At 47.2% G+C, this 16,915-nt stretch overlaps 1 protein-coding gene across 2 annotated transcripts in view; it reads left to right on the top strand.

Annotated features, from left to right (window-relative positions):
* The window catches only part of PEX14 (peroxisomal biogenesis factor 14), a 551,896-nt gene that overhangs the window by 400,289 nt on the left and 134,692 nt on the right, over positions 1-16,915 (top strand). For both annotated transcript variants that reach the window (XM_078642256.1, XM_078642255.1), the window contains exon 4: positions 13,147-13,275. In XM_078642256.1, the coding sequence (XP_078498382.1) occupies positions 13,147-13,275 (129 nt within the window). The remainder of the gene's footprint in view (positions 1-13,146; positions 13,276-16,915) is intronic.

Genomic DNA, 16,915 nt, shown 5'->3' with positions numbered 1-16,915 from the left:
TACTAAACGTTAGATCTCTTCCCAAACATGCCACTGAGATCCAACTCCTGATCGAATCCAATAACTTGGATATTCTATTCCTTACGGAAACTTGGACGGTGGCGGGCTTAGAGCTTGAACTAGGTCCAGCCTGCCCAGAGGGTTACAAGATTCTCCACAACCCAAGGCCAAAAGTTCGAGGGGGAGGAACGGGTATTATTTTTAGAGAGGAACTAAACATTGCCTTGCTAGACATAGATAAAACTTCCTGCGCTGAATTGTCTGGGATATCTATCAAACTCTGCTCAGGCTACTGCCTCACCGGCCTAATCTGCTACAGGCCACCAGGTTTCATCAATGCCATGCAACAACAGGAACTAATCTCAGTCATTAACAACTTGACACTCACTCATAGCAGAGTGCTAGTACTGGGGGATTTCAATCTGTGGACTAACGGCACCCTAGACACAGCCTATCATAACATCATACAATCCTGTGCTAATTTAGGATTAAAACAATGGGTTGCCGCTCCCACTCACAGAGAAGGGAATACTCTAGATTTAATCTTTGCCGAAGAAAATCTTATAAACATGGGAGAAATCCATCCAGTGGGATGGTCAGATCACCATCTTATAATGTTTGATATCCATACCCTGGGCAATACAGTTCAAGCTAACACCCAAGTTAGAACTTTCATCAGTCGCGATTGGAAGGGATTACTGAAGAGGAAAGAAGAAAAGGAGACGGACCTCTTTCAGATGCAGACCCTCCTCAAACCAGAAAATGATATTGCTACAAATTATAGTCTACTCTGTGACCATGTTACCAAGAGACTTGACTGCATAGCCCCCATGAAAGCAATCAGGAAAAGAGGCAACCCCTCCGCACCTTGGTATACAGATGCACTAAAAAATCTGAAAAACGTATGCAAAAAAGCAGAGAGACAATGGAGAAGAGGCTATGAAGAACAGAATAGACTACTCTGGAGACTGACTATAACTCAATACAAGAAAGAGATCGCCACAGCCAAAGCAGAATACTTTGCTGCTGTTATTTTAAAAAGTTCAAATAAATCACGCGATATCTTTAAAATTGTAAAAGATCTGTCCCATCCTGTTTGCACTAACAGTAATATCAAACCCTCACAGGAACTATGTGATGGTCTGGCCTCCTTCTTTCAGGAAAAAATCTCCACACTTATTGAAAGTATGGAGGACCCCGCCTCCGCCACAGTGCAGCACCAAAGCGAAATGGAGAATGATGAGAAGGATGAGGAAATATAAGAACGCATGACACCAGGGGCTACCGTGGACACTTTCGTTATCCCCGCAGAACAAGAGTTTAGACAATTAGCCCTTAAAGTAACATCTGGCTCCCCTTTGGATCCTCTACCTCACAAAATAGTGAAAGATCTGGGGGATGAATTATTTCCTGTATTGCACCAACTATGTGCACAATCCTTCCGCACAGGCACGGTGCCGAGGGAGTGGAAGCAGGCAGTGGTCACTCCCCTGTTAAAGAAATCTAATCTTGACCCCAGCTGCCACAAGAACTACCGACCCATCTCCCTCCTGCCGTATCCAGTAAAGATCTTGGAACGGATGGCCAGCAGTTCATTGTCCCTCTTCCTGGAAACCAATAACATCCTTGAGGAGGAGCAATTCGGATTCCGACCAGCCCACGGAACCGAGTCGGCCTTACTGATGGTCCTGGATGACCTAAGAATGAGGGCGGACAGGGGAGAGTCAGCAATTTTGATTCTGCTGGACCTGTCCGCCGCATTCGATACGGTGAGCCACGACATCCTGCTGACTCGGTTGGAAACTGCTGGAGTAGAGGGGATGGCACTTGAGTGGTTCCGTTCTTACCTGTCAGACAGATGGCAGGCAGTGGCACTACCCCCGTATCAGTCAGAGTTTGCTATGGTTCCACATGGGGTTCCTCAGGGGTCTGCGATTAGCCCAATCCTTTTCAACATATATATGCAGCCCCTGATGACCATCATCAAGGCCCACGGCATTAGCGTGATCAACTATGCGGATGACACGCAGCTGATGATCTCCCTTGACGGTGCCCATGCAGAATCCCCTGAGACCTTCCATACCTGCATAAGGAAAATGGCAACCTGGCTAAAAAGAAACTCACTACAGTTTAATAGCAGCAAAACTGAGATAATGCAATGTAAAGTGGGAAGAATAGCTAGAAACCTGCCCACCGACTTCTGGCCTCTGGACTCAGGTGAGCCATTGGCACCAGTAACAACTGTACGGAACCTGGGGGTTAACTTCAATGACAAACTGAGTCTTGAGTCCAACGTTAACAGACAGGTGAGCAGCTGCTTCACATTAATACGTGGCCTTCGTAAGCTGCTGCCCTTACTACCAGCACATACCAGAGCAACCGTGGTCAGAAGCATCATCCTTAGCCGCCTGGATTACTGCAATGCTCTGCTACTGGAATCTCCTGCTTATCTGATTTCCAGGCTTCAGAGCATCCAGGCGGCAGCTGCAAAGATGGTGCTTTCTCGAGGATGTCGTTCTTCCACCACTCTTGCTCTGGCCGAGCTGCACTGGTTACCGATTCAGCAGAGGATCCGGTTCAAATCTCTGTGTACCGTTTTCAAGGCTGCACATGGTTTGGGTCCCAAGCCCCTGCAGGCCAAATTCAAGTGGTATGAACCCACACGGGCCCTCCGATCCTCTTCCACCAATCTCATTAGTATACCCAGGATCAGGAAAGCCACCTATGGTGGCAGAGCCTTTAGCATAGCGGCAGCCCACCTCTGGAATAGCCTGCCTCTGGCAATCAGGAAAACCAACAAACTGATGCTCTTCCGCAAAAGGATCAAGACCTGGCTATTTCCTAATGTCTCACCTCCTTAAAGCCTCCCCCCTGTCCTTGCTTTACTGACCAGCCCATCAATCGCATTTTTCAGCGCCAGGATGCCCGTAGGGTTACAGCGCGCTTTAGAAATGATATAAATAAATAAAATAAATAAATAAATAAAATAAATACCTCACACACACCTCACACATCCCACACACACACCCCCCCCACACACACGCACACCTCACAGACACACACACACATCCTACACACATACCCCCCACACACACCCCCCACACACCTCACACACCCACACCCCCCACACACCTCACACACCCACACCCCCACCTACACCCAAACACCCCACACTCCCACACACACACACCTTACACATCCGTCCGGAGCCCGCCCCGAAATCCAGGAAGAATAATTGGCAGTTGCGAGGTTATTTTAACCTCGTGTTGGGCGACAGACATTGTTTTGAAGCCCCTGTAACATTGATGCCTGGTATTAAGGGCGGAGGCGGTAAGGGGAGACGAGGGAGGCTGCGTTGTGGACAGCGAAGCTGGGAAGGCATCATCACGTTGGTGGTGTGTTCCAGGGCGCACTTTGGTTCATCCCCACACGGACGCACATTGGTGTGAAACATCACTCCACCCCCCCAGCAACAACTACCATAGACTCTCGACGGGGGACTATGGGACTTGTAATTTGTTCCCCTAGTACTTGGGAAGCTACTCAGGTGTGCTGCCTTGATGCCCTGGGGGCGGGGCGGACTTGAGCAATCAGGTTCAAAAGAGGAGGATCTGCAGCCGGAGTGCACACTTACCCATGGAGGCTTTGAGGCGCTGACGACGGCGAAACATCCAGCCAGAAATGCATCCGCCATATGGACACAATAAAGCCTCCCAGAATTTCCCCAAGGGTCTCTGTTCTCTTTTTTCACGGAAGAAGTTTTCTTGCACATTTCCACGCGTCGGCCTGTGACGTGCTCCAGAATACCCCGCCTCAACTACAGGGCAAAGGACTTCGCAGGCTCGAACTGGTTCCAGTTCTTCGTGTGCCAAAGTTATTTGGATGGTCCAGAGCCCGCCCCGAAATCCAGGAAGAATAATTGGCAGTTGCAAGGTTATTTTAACCTCGTGTTGGGCGACAGACATTGTTTTGAAGCCCCTGTAACATTGATGCCTGGTATTAAGGGCGGAGGCGGTAAGGGGAGACGAGGGAGGCTGCGTTGTGGACAGCGAAGCTGGGAAGGCATCATCACGTTGGTGGTGTGTTCCAGGGCGCACTTTGGTTCATCCCCACACGGACGCACATTGGTGTGAAACATCACTCCACCCCCCCAGCAACAACTACCATAGACTCTCGACGGGGGACTATGGGACTTGTAGTTTGTTCCCCTAGTACTTGGGAAGCTACTCAGGTGTGCTGCCTTGATGCCCTGGGGGCGGGGCGGACTTGAGCAATCAGGTTCAAAAGAGGAGGATCTGCAGCCGGAGTGCACACTTACTCATGGAGGCTTTAAGGCGCTGACGACGGCGAAACATCCAGCCAGAAATGCATCCGCCATATGGACACAATAAAGCCTCCCAGAATTTCCCCAAGGGTCTCTGTTCTCTTTTTTTCACGGAAGGAGTTTTTATATATATATATATATATATATATATATAGATATAGATATATAGATATATATAGATATAGATATATAGATATATATATATATAGATATATATATATCTATATATATATATATCTATAGATATAGATATATATAGATATAGATATAGATATATATATATATCTATATATATCTATATATATATATATATCCTACTGGCGGTCGCCAGTAGGTATATATAGTTAGGAATGATTTCCATAGGAAAATCGCAACATTCTATTGGGAATAACTTTGGCGCCAGTTGAGGAATCTGCCTGAATTTTTCAGCAACTTTGCCTCGCGGCGCTCCGGTCCTTCCCTGAAAGTTTGGGGGGGATTCGTCAAGCGGGGGCCGAGATAAAAGGGGGGTCCCAAAATGTGTTTTCACCATGTTAATTTCCATAGGGCGGTCTGTTGCACTTTTAGCTCGAACGGCTGAATGGATTTTCACCAAACTTGGCAAAATTGTAGGGACTGGTAGCCCGATGTGCCTTTGCTATGTCTCAAGATATGTGCTCCAGAGGATTTACAGTAATTTAGGTTAAAAAAAATTATATATCTATGGCCGCGCCCCGGTACGCGTACCGGGGAGCGCTCCGGGCGCGCCACGCGACTTGCGCACGGGAAGCTGATTGGTTCTCGGGTGTCTGTAAGCATTCGAAACAGTCCGCAGCGGCCGCCATCTTGTGTCTCGGTAGGATTGAGACACAAGAGGTGGCAAAAATCAAAGGGGGAAATGACCAAAAGGGGGCAGGGTAGACCCCCCCTGACCCCCTAGGTTTGATGTGGGGGCCATTAAAGGGTCCCGAGGGGCAAAAAAAAATGTATATTTTTTTTCGTTTTTCGCGGGGGGAGCGCCCGGTACGCGCACCGGGGAGCGTACCGGGGAGCGTACCATGGGGAAAATTAGTGAAAAAAATTATATAATCATAATAATAAATAATAAAATAATCATTTTGAGTGATTACAGGTAGGGTAGCTCTGAAAAGAGCTTTTGGTTCTGTGGCTGTTTTAGGTACCTACAAGTACGTCCCACACACACCCACACGCACACAACCCCACACCTCCACACCCACACACTCCCCACACACACGCACACCTCCACCCACACCCAAACACCCCACACCCCCACACCGACACCTTACACATCCACACCCACACATCCCACACTCACTCACTCACACACCTCACCCCCCCAACACACGCACACAGATACCTCACACACACCTCACACATCCCACACACACACACCCCCCACACACACCTCCAAGACACACACACACATCCTACACACATACCCCCCACACACACCCCACACACACCCCACACACACCTCACACACCCACACCCCCACCTACACCCAAACACCCCACACTCCCACACACACACCTTACACATCCCCACCCACATACCCCACACACCTACACACACCTATACACATCATCCCCCCTCAGACACACACACACCCCACACATCTCCCACACACACCTCACCCCTTCCACACACACACACACACACACACACACACACCTCTGACACACACCTCACACACACACACACACACACACACACACACCTCACACACATACACACACACACACACACTGCTCTCACACACACCCACACACACCCACACACTTCTCTCACACACACCTCTCACACACACCCTCTCACACACACCCACACACACACACCACACACACACATCCTACACACACACATCCTACACACACCCCCCACCCCCCCCACACACACACCCCACCCTCCACACCCACACACGCACACCTCAGACACACCCACACATCCCACACATACACACACATCCTACACACATACCCCTCACACACACCCCACACACACCTCACACACCCACACCCCCACCTACACCCAAACACCCCACACGCCCACACCCACACACACACCTTACACATCCACATCCACACCCACCACACACCTACACACACCTATACACCTCATCCCCCCTCAGACACACACACACACCTCACAGACACACCCCACACATCCCCCACTCACACCTCACCCCTTCCCCACACACACACCTCTGACACACACCTCTGACACACACCTCTGACACACACCTCTGACACACACCTCTGACACACACCTCTGACACACACCTCTGACACACACCTCTGACACACACCTCTGACACACACACACACACCACACACACACCAACACACACCCCACACATCCCCCACACACACCTCACCCCTTCCCCACACACACACACACCTCTGACACACACCTCACACACACACACACACACACACACACCTCACACACATACATACACACACCCTACACACACACATCCTACACACACACCCCACACACACCCCCCCACACACACCCCCCCACACACACACCCCACACCCACACACCCCACACCCACCCCACACACACTCCACACACACCCACACACCTCAGACACACCCACACATCCCACACATACACACACATCCTACACACATACCCCTCACACACACCCCACACGCACCTCACACACCCACACCCCCACCTACACCCAAACACCCCACACACCCACACACACACCTTACACATCCACATCCACATCCACACCCACCACACACCTACACACACCTATACACCTCATCCCCCCTCAGACACACACGCACACACACATCACAGACACACCCCACACATCCCCCACACACACCTCACCCCTTCCCCCCACACACACCTCTGACACACACCTCTGACACACACCTCACACACACACACACACACACCACACACACCTCACCCACACACACACTTCTCTCACACACACACCCACACCCCCCCACACACACACACATCCTACACACACACCCCACACACATACCCCCCACACACACCCCCCCCACCCCCCCACACACACACCACACCCCCCCACCCATACACACCTCACTCCCCCCCCCCACACACACACCTCACAGACACACCCCACACACACCTCACCCCCCACACACACACCTCTGACCCCCCCCACACACACACACCCCACACTCACACCTCACACCCACACCTCACACCCACACCTCACACCCACACCCACACCCACATTCCTCACCCCCACACACACCCACACACACCCCCACACACACACACACCCACACACACCCACACACACACACCCACACACACCCACACACACCCACACACACACACCCCACACCCACACATCCTACACACACACACCCCACACCCACCCCCCCCACACACCCACACCACTCACACACACTCACACACACACTCATTATTTTTTTTTATTTTTTTGAGGGGGTGTGCGCCCCGGTACACGTATCGGTACACGTACCGGTACGTGTACCCTGGAGAAAAAAAGAAAGACAGTTTTTAAAAAATGTAGCATTTTTATATAAATTGGAGGTAGTTCTGAAAGAACTGTTTTTTTATTCTTATTGTTTTATATTTTTTTATTGTTTTTTTTGGTACCCCGCGACTTAAAAAAAAAATATTTTTTTTTTTTGCTTTGGGGGTCCTTGTGGGACCCCCTGAGCAGGCCTAAGGGGTTAGGGTGTTTCTACTCTGGCCCCTTTGCGAGTTTCACACCTTTGTTTCACTGCTTTCTTGTGCCTTGGTTCGAACAAGGCACAAGATGGCTGCCAGGGACACCCAGTATGCAAGGGGAATTAGTTCCCCCTCTTCAAACATGCACGGGGGCTGCGTTGCAGAGAGGTGTAAAAAAGGGTGTGGCCTCATTACACCTCTATGCGATGCAGCCATCTGGCGCATACTGGAGGCTCCTGGTGGGCTAGTTGGCCCCCAGGGACCCCCATTATGCAAGAGGAATTAGTTCCCCCTTTGCAAACGCGCCAGGCGGCTGCATTGCAGAGAGGTGTAACAAGGGGCATAGCCTCATTACACCTCTGCAATGCAGCCCCCTGGCGCATACTGGAGGTTCCAGGTGGGCTAGTTGGCCCCCAGGGGCCCCCAGTATGCAGGGGGAATGAGTTCCCCCTCTTCAAACATGCACGGGGGCTGCGTTGCAGAGAGGTGTAAAAAGGGCCGTGGCTTAATTACACCTCTCTGCAATGCAGTCCCCTGGTGCATTCCTGATGGGCTTTCAGGTCTTATATAGTTAGGAATTAGCATTAAAAAAAACTTTGAAATTCACTGAAAAAAACATAGGTTTCAGGCCTTATATAGTTAGGAATTAGCATTTAAAAAACCTTTGAAATTCACTGAAAAAACCATAGGTTTCAGGCCTTATATAGTTAGGAATTAGCATTTAAAAAACCTTTGAAATTCACTGAAAAACCCATAGGTTTCAGGCCTTATATAGTTAGGAATTAGCATTTAAAAAAACCTTGCAAATTCACTGAAAAAACCATAGGTTTCAGGCCTTATATAGTTAGGAATTAGCATTTAAAAAACCTTGAAAATTCAATGAAAAAACCATAGGTTTCAGGCCTTATATAGTTAGGAATTAGCATTTAAAAAACCTTGCAAATTCACTGAAAAAACATAGGTTTCATGCCTTATATAGTTAGGAATTTGGCACAAGAAAGCAGAAAAACAAACGTGTAGAACACAAAAAGGGGGCAGGGTAGGAACACCCTGATCCCCTAGGGCTGCTCAGGTGGTCCCACTAGGATATTAATATATTTAAACGTTATCCGCTAATAGAATTAGCATTTAAAAAACCTTTGAAATTCACTGAAAAAAACATAGGTTTCAGGCCTTATATAGTTAGGAATTAGCATTTAAAAAACCTTTGAAATTCACTGAAAAAAACATAGGTTTTAGACCTTATATGGTTAGGAATTAGCATTTAAAAAAACCTTTGAAATTCACTGAAAAAAACATAGGTTTCAGGAGTTATATAGTTAGGAATTAGCTTTTACAAAACCTTTGAAATTCACTGAAAAAACTATAAGTTTTAGTGGTGTTATAGTTAGCTGGACATTTTACTCATACAAAACCATTGAAATTGCTCCTATATAGTTGTACTAAGTATATATCGCGCACCCGCAATCCACTGCTGATGATGTCACATATTACATCATTCATGACATGGTCAGTGGCATCACTGATGACATCTCAAATGACATCACTGATGACATCACTGATGACATCATCCACGTGACAATCACATACACCTTTTCATACACTATTACAATTTTTCATCACTCTTTGTAAAATACAGAGTATCATATTTTAATCCATTGTCGCTGCAATACAAGTATCTAAAAATCCACTCAGTGATTCATACATGAATACACACATCTAATCCCTTACCTATGGATTCACTCATACATGCTGTCAATGAACAATAGAACACTATCAAAAATACTTATACATCTATATCGACATTAAACAACAGCACGCATCCTATTCACATATGAAGTCATCCTACTCACTTATGCAAACAATGGATCATACTTACATATTTACTTAGCAAAACACTTATACAAACACCACTTCTTCTATTCATTTAGATAGTAAGTCATACTTAGTGAATTATAAAATCATTATTACAAGTATACAGTTATCCATACAGTCACTCACACAATCATTGTCTTATGTATACTTATTTATATACAACAACTGACACATACACTGCCTTTTATTTTTCTAGTTTGTTGGACCTGTACCTTTGAGAAATATATTTGCTCTTCACCACACCCATAAAGAGATTCCCTCACCCAAACTGTTAGAACATGTAGTTTTAACTTCATATATCTACTGAATAAACTATTCACACATCTTTGGACAGTCACACACCCTCCACCGAACCACATACACTTTCACACTCCCATACAAATACTCCGTTAACTAATCAATAACTAATATAGACTTTCACATAGCTAGTAACCAACTGTAGAATCAGTATACACAACAACTGACAAAGTGATACAGATATTCACACAGTTTAGTCACTATCCACTATATTTAGTGAGACATTATAAATTGGTCAAGTAAACAGTCAATTACACTGCTACTAAATCCTCCATCCAAATATTTATTTATATATCCACTCATTCTTCAATGCAAATTGCTATATATATAATGCATATTTAAATAACAAAGCAAACCACATTCACTGGATGATGTCATCAGTGATGTCATTTGAGATGTCATCAGTGATGTCACTGACCATGTCATGAATGATGTAATATGTGACATCAGCAGTGGATTGCGGGTGCGCGATATATACTTAGTACAACTAACTATATAGGAGCAATTTCAATGGTTTTGTATGAGTAAAATGTCCAGCTAACTATAACACCACTAAAACTTATAGTTTTTTGAGTGAATTTCAAAGGTTTTGTAAAAGCTAATTCCTAACTATATAACTCCTGAAACCTATGGTTTTTTCAGTGTATATGTATATATATATATATATATATATATATATATATATATATATAATCGTCCTGTCGTTTTTGCACATGGTGTCAGAGAAAAAATAAAATTACCTGAAAGAAACTTGCCGTGTTGTGGAATCCCTCTGTGACGTGGGGACTTTGTTGGAGGTCCTTACCGAGTTGCTTTGAAGATATATATAAATATATATATATATCTATCATTACACAGTGGCGGTTGCCACTGCATAGTTATAGTTATGTCAGAGTTTCATAGGAAGTTTGTGTGTTATTTTGCTACTAACTTTGGTGCAGCTTAACAAATCTTCACAAAACTTTCCAAATTAAATGTTTATTCACCTCAACTCCTTCTTGGAAAGTTTCAAAGTGATCCGTCAAGCCGGGCAAGAAAATGGGCGCTGATTCCAAAATATTGTTTTCTCGTGTTGCTTACCAAAAGTTCTTATGGGAATTGATACAGAAAAAAAACAGCTGACCAGAATCAAACCATGTTTGGCAAAAAGTTAGAACTTTTACTTAAAAACACACTTTTTGTTATGTAGCATAAACCTGTTCAGCTGTTTTCGAGAAAATTGCGTTTAAAGAAGTGGCTGTGATGGTCACGAAGGTGTTAAAAATATAGTGATAGCATGGCGGTTGTTCTGTGGGGGTCCTGTTGTAACAGTAATTTAAAAAAATTATAGCATTCTGGATGAGAGAACTTTTTCTCCTGTTGGTGTTTTTCATACCAAGGTACCTAATAATCTGATTGGCTGGCTACAACTTGGAGAAAAATGTTGTGCCGCCGTTACAGGACAAGGTTAATGTGTGAAAGATTGAAAGGAATCGTATAAGAGGCATGGTAGGCACACCCAGGCACTTATAGGGGGGAGGGGGGGACACACCCTCAGGGGCCAAAATGATTTTTAAAATTTGACATCACAATACTCCCGCAGGACCCAGCACAGCCTTTCTGTGACATACCACGGGTGTGAGACTGAGGACTGTAGGACTGAGACACCTGTGGGTGTCTCAGTCCTAGCTTCACCATCAAGGTACCACATGATGGTGCAAGCTTCATTGGGTAATGTTTGCACAGTCCTGCAGTACCTTGGAGGTTCCTTTGTACTGCAGGACTGGTACAGAAAAAATTATAAATATACATGTGATGTGGGAGTAAGCGGGGAATGGCCCCTGTGGATTGTTGGCCACAGGGCCTGGCCACATTACAGCACCCTACCCACACTGCCTGTTGCCTGGTGCCTATCCCGATCTACTGACCAGATCCTTAACCGCCCATCGGCCCCCAGATTGAAACAGTGGACCACCACGACCATTAGGTACCTACGACTGGACACAGAAACTGGATTGAGTGGCCCCGACCCTGCCTCCTGACCTCTTCCCCCCAACAAGACACTTTGCGGGCCAGAACGGGGCTCCGTTTCTTTGGCTAACTAACTTCGAACATTACCTCAGACTCTGTCGAGCCCATGTTGAAACCTTCTGGATCCCCTCGAGCTACGACGTGGTAGTAGGTTTCTCTACCACGCCACATTACTGGACCATGCTTGGACACGCTGGCCAGCACTCGCCTTTCACCCACTAAACTGGCAACCCGGTCCTGATGAAGATCCTGACTAGATATGATTGAAACACCGTCGACCCTCTATACAGCGCGACTCATGGCGCATCATCAACCTTGGTTCTCAAACAAATATTAATTACTCATCTATTGAGGACGAACCATTGCTTTTGTACATATTGTGGTTTTTCACCGTGTCACTTTGCGTCCTTCGCTGTGTTCACCCACTTGTCAGTCGCGTCGTCACTCTTTGCTTCACTATCACTTAGTGCACAAAGCCCCCTTGGGTTGCCATCGCATTTTATGCCTACAGTGATGCTTTAACTGTCATGCATAAAATGTGTTCCTAAATATATGATGCTATATGCACTTTCTAAAACTGAAATCCTGAGTCTCTTCCTTCTGCGTTTTTGTAGTGTCTTGTACATACATATATAACTCCCGTTTTATTGAATCAGATTGAGATATTGTTGAAAACATATGTCTGAAGGCAGCACACGCTGGGAGTTGAGGGGCGACGATTGAGGAAGACCTGTAGTCATATGGACCTATTTTACCAAGCACATGAGATGAGACCAACCAGGCTCTCAGCGTAGTCACCTCGCACCCTGAGCGTGGTGTGAGACTTTACACTTTTTCAGCATAGACCCAGGACCTCTTGTCATGGGCCAAGTGCGAGTGGTGTTGATGGTTTGATAATGAGCATCGAGTGGCATCTCTAAAATGTGGTCTCCTTTTTTCCTTAGGTTTGACAGATGAAGAGATCGAACTGGCCCTACAGCAGTCGGGCACTGCCACAGAGGATCCCCCAGCTCTTGGCCCACCTGCGCTTGTGGTGACAGGAACCCCTGCCTCTCAGACTTTGCAGCCCTACAGTAAGTAATTCCACTCCTTTCTCAAGCGGTGTCCACATCTTGACAACTTATCAGCAGACTTTGACACTTCTATCCACCTTGTTTTCTCTAACACTCGAGTCCTAAGGGATAGTGGATTCTCTCCTCCCTCTGGTTATCCTCCTACATTTCCGACTCCACCTCCATCTCCTGGTGTACTATCTGTCCAATGCCAACCTGAATTACAGCGGAAGCTTCCAGCGATATGTTGTTTTGTCTTTTGTAATCTTTACCTTTAAACATAACTTCCTCTAGAGGTGTATCTTGAATTCTAGTGTGGCATATGGTTTTGTTCCCTCAGCATTATTTGGGGATTCGTTATTATGCCTCCAGTCAGGTTGGAAATATGGAAAGAAAGATGAAAGGAAACATTACCTTCACACTCCACTTAATCTTTGTTCTCTCACCCAAACAGCACCCTCTTAGCAACCCACTCTTCATGTATTTGCAGTGTGTAAATATATATAGCAGAGAAAGCATGTTTACATTGGAATAGCTGGAAGCACCCTCATATGAGGAAGAACCTGCAGGCTAGCAGGAAAGTCATACTTGTGTTCCTTACAACAAAATTTAAAGGGGCTACATTGTGAAACTTTGCGAGTGTCACCTGACTAGAGGCCTGTGTGCACGCGGTTAGGCTGATTTCGGAGGACACGGTATCCATAACTGCTGTCCGTGCCCTCTAGTTCTGCGTGCAAAAGAGGTGAACTGCCAAAGTCCTGATCCGGTAGTTTTTGTGAATGAGGTCGGAAGTTGCGGAGACCCGCATCAGGCTACCGCTCCTCCAGTCAAACTCTTCTACTCGTCCAGTTAATGGGGCCCGCAGTGGACTAACAAAATTTGAGGGGGCCCCGCTGCAAGGTGCACGGAGGGACCCCCGCTCTGGATTTTATAAGTAGCTCTCGGACCACAGTACCGTGCCAAGGGGACCCCATGAATCACGACCCCACCGCACTGCGGGAGCTGAAGGGGCCTTTGTGATATGCCACTGGAGTCCCGCTACTAACGGGATGCACGTGTAAACCAGTCACAGACGCAGTAGAACAGAATGGGAGTTCCAGGTGGCCATTGAATGTAGGTGAGAGCTGTGAACACACCCGAGGGGGGGGACAAACTTTGAGAGACACCATCACTGACTGGTGAAAGGGAGGAAAGCCTTCAGACAGCGACCAGATGAGGGGTGATCAGTGGTATTACTGACACCGCACGGGTGGCGGCCACCGTTGGCATGGGATAAAGACCCCAAAGCGCAGAGGCAGGGGAAGATGGACTAATTTGCTAAGCCGCTACCAGTGGTAGACCCCCCCTCCCTCCGGGTCTGTTGACGCACCTGATAATAATGTTATCCTTCAAGCGATTCAGTCCTCCAGAGAGGTATTGGAAGGCAAGATTGACAAGATCAAAATCGACGTTAACCTGCTCCATCAAGTCCTGCGGAAGGTGTCAGAGAAGGTAACACAAGCTGAGCACCATATATCGGAGGTTGAGGACACCACCCATGTCCTCAGGGGTAAGGTCCCAGCCTTGTCGGCGGCCATGAAAGACCTGCTCTGGAGGGTCGGCAATGCGGAAAATAGGGCCCGAAGAAACCATCCTAGCTTTCTTGGATTTCCAGAGGCCATTGAAGGAACGGATGTGGGGGCCTACCTGCCTAAGTGGTTGCTGGAATCCTTCCCTAAGGCACGCTTTTCGCCATGTTTCATAATCGAGAGAGCGCACAGAATACCGGGGGCCCAGCCACCAACGGGAGCCTCCCCACGTCCCCTGATTGCAAAGTTCCTTAATTATCAAGATAGAGACCTCATCCTCAGAGTTTAAGCGAAAAGGGGATATTCGGATGGACAATACAAATATCATGGTTCTCCCTGACTATTCCGAGAGGTACAGAAGCAACGCAAAACATTCGATTCCAGGAAAGATAACCTACGGCAGATGCAAAGCACGTACATGCTTCTATTCCCGACCAAACTTATTGATCTACCAAGCCAGGACATTGTTTTTCAGTACTCCAGAAGAGGCATGGCACTGGCTGGAGGAGCGCCCCATGCCAAGAACGGCTGGAGGCGCAACAACACTTGCTGGGAAGGCCCCATCAGGGAGCAGTAACAGACCTAAAACACGGCGACTTAAGGGAAGGAGCAGAGAAACTACACACAACGGGACACTTAGAGCGACACCATACCGCAATAGGAGAGTAACGGGATCCACGCCCCGAGCCTTAGACTCTGAAAGCCTACATCACACAGAAAATCCTGGGGGGCCTCCGCAAACCGAGGATATGGCACGGCAACGTTCAGCGGACTGTACCGATCAAGACATAACGATGGACTCGGAGGGAGAGCATCCTTTGTTGCACTATATCAATCTCCTGGAAAATCAGGAAAAGGCAGGCACGGAGACCGACATGGACAACTGGAATCAACAGGCTGGCACAGAAGAATTATGAGCAGTAATTGGCCTGGAGAACTGCAAGGACAGCGGACAGACTGGGAAACTCACACGCCACCCCGAGTGATCTGTTGTCCTTTACTATATTTGATTTCTTTGTTCTTAATTCCTTGTTGTTCTAGTATGTGATATTAACAATGTGCAGGCCCACATACGGGACAGCCTACTTAAAGCTGGCAGATTTGAGTGAGCAAGGCCTGGAAGGGCAGGGAACAGTTTGAGAGAGCGAGTTTGGGTTGGTGGGCTACAGATCTCTCTAGTCCACACACTACACAGTTGCTCCTGTTGACCCAAGGGGTAGTCAGTTGGATAATGGGGGTGTGTGGGGGGGCGGGGTAGGGGATGGGGTTCTTACACTTATGTGGCACAATTGTAGGAAGACAGACATCATGAGAACATGGAAATAGCAGCAGTGGAGGCGGCCTCGATAGCGAGCTGGACACACTACACCACCGGGATGGCTATACCTAACTTAGGGACATACTCGGTCCTCTCCTGGAATGTGAATGGGATGGGAAATAAAATCAAGAGGGGACTGGTGGCAGCATACTTCAAACGACTAAAACCAGATATCTTCCTATTGCAAGAGACACACTTAAAGGGATCTCTCTGTGGGTTTCTAGGCCGAAGGGCATACAAGACACTATCACACGCAGGGTTCTCCACCGGTGCAAGAGGAGTGGCAATATTAATGAGGAAAAACCCACCTTTCAGAATTGAACGCACATGGACGGACCCCAGTGGTGCCTTTGTTGCGGTTAACGGGGTGTGGGACAGACACATTACCTTCATTAGCATATATGCTCCCCCTAGTTTACAAAAATGAACACTAGAGAAATTTGCGACAGTCATGCTAGAAGCGGGGTCCGAAACTCACATTATTGGGGGAGACTTTAATGACATAATGGACCCCACACTGGACCGTACAACTGTCCCCTCGGGAGGCCCCAAAGAGACGCCACTCAAAAGATTTACTGACACAGTGGCACTCACCGACATATGGCGCAGACAACACTCCCAGACCAGCGCCTACTCTTTTTAGGTCTCGCCTAGACGAAAGCAAAGCAAAGCTTTGCTGTCTGGCGAGACAACTTATGTAGTTACTTTTCGGGGAATGTGGACAGCAGAGTTCCACGCGCTTTCCCTTGCCGAGATTGAACCTCGGGAGCGTGCA

This window comes from Lissotriton helveticus, chromosome 5_1, assembly GCF_964261635.1.
Source record: "Lissotriton helveticus chromosome 5_1, aLisHel1.1, whole genome shotgun sequence".
In the NCBI taxonomy this organism is placed as follows: domain Eukaryota; kingdom Metazoa; phylum Chordata; class Amphibia; order Caudata; family Salamandridae; genus Lissotriton; species Lissotriton helveticus.
The sequence above is the reverse complement of the archived record's forward strand: the minus strand, read 5'-3'. Positions and strand labels throughout refer to the sequence as shown.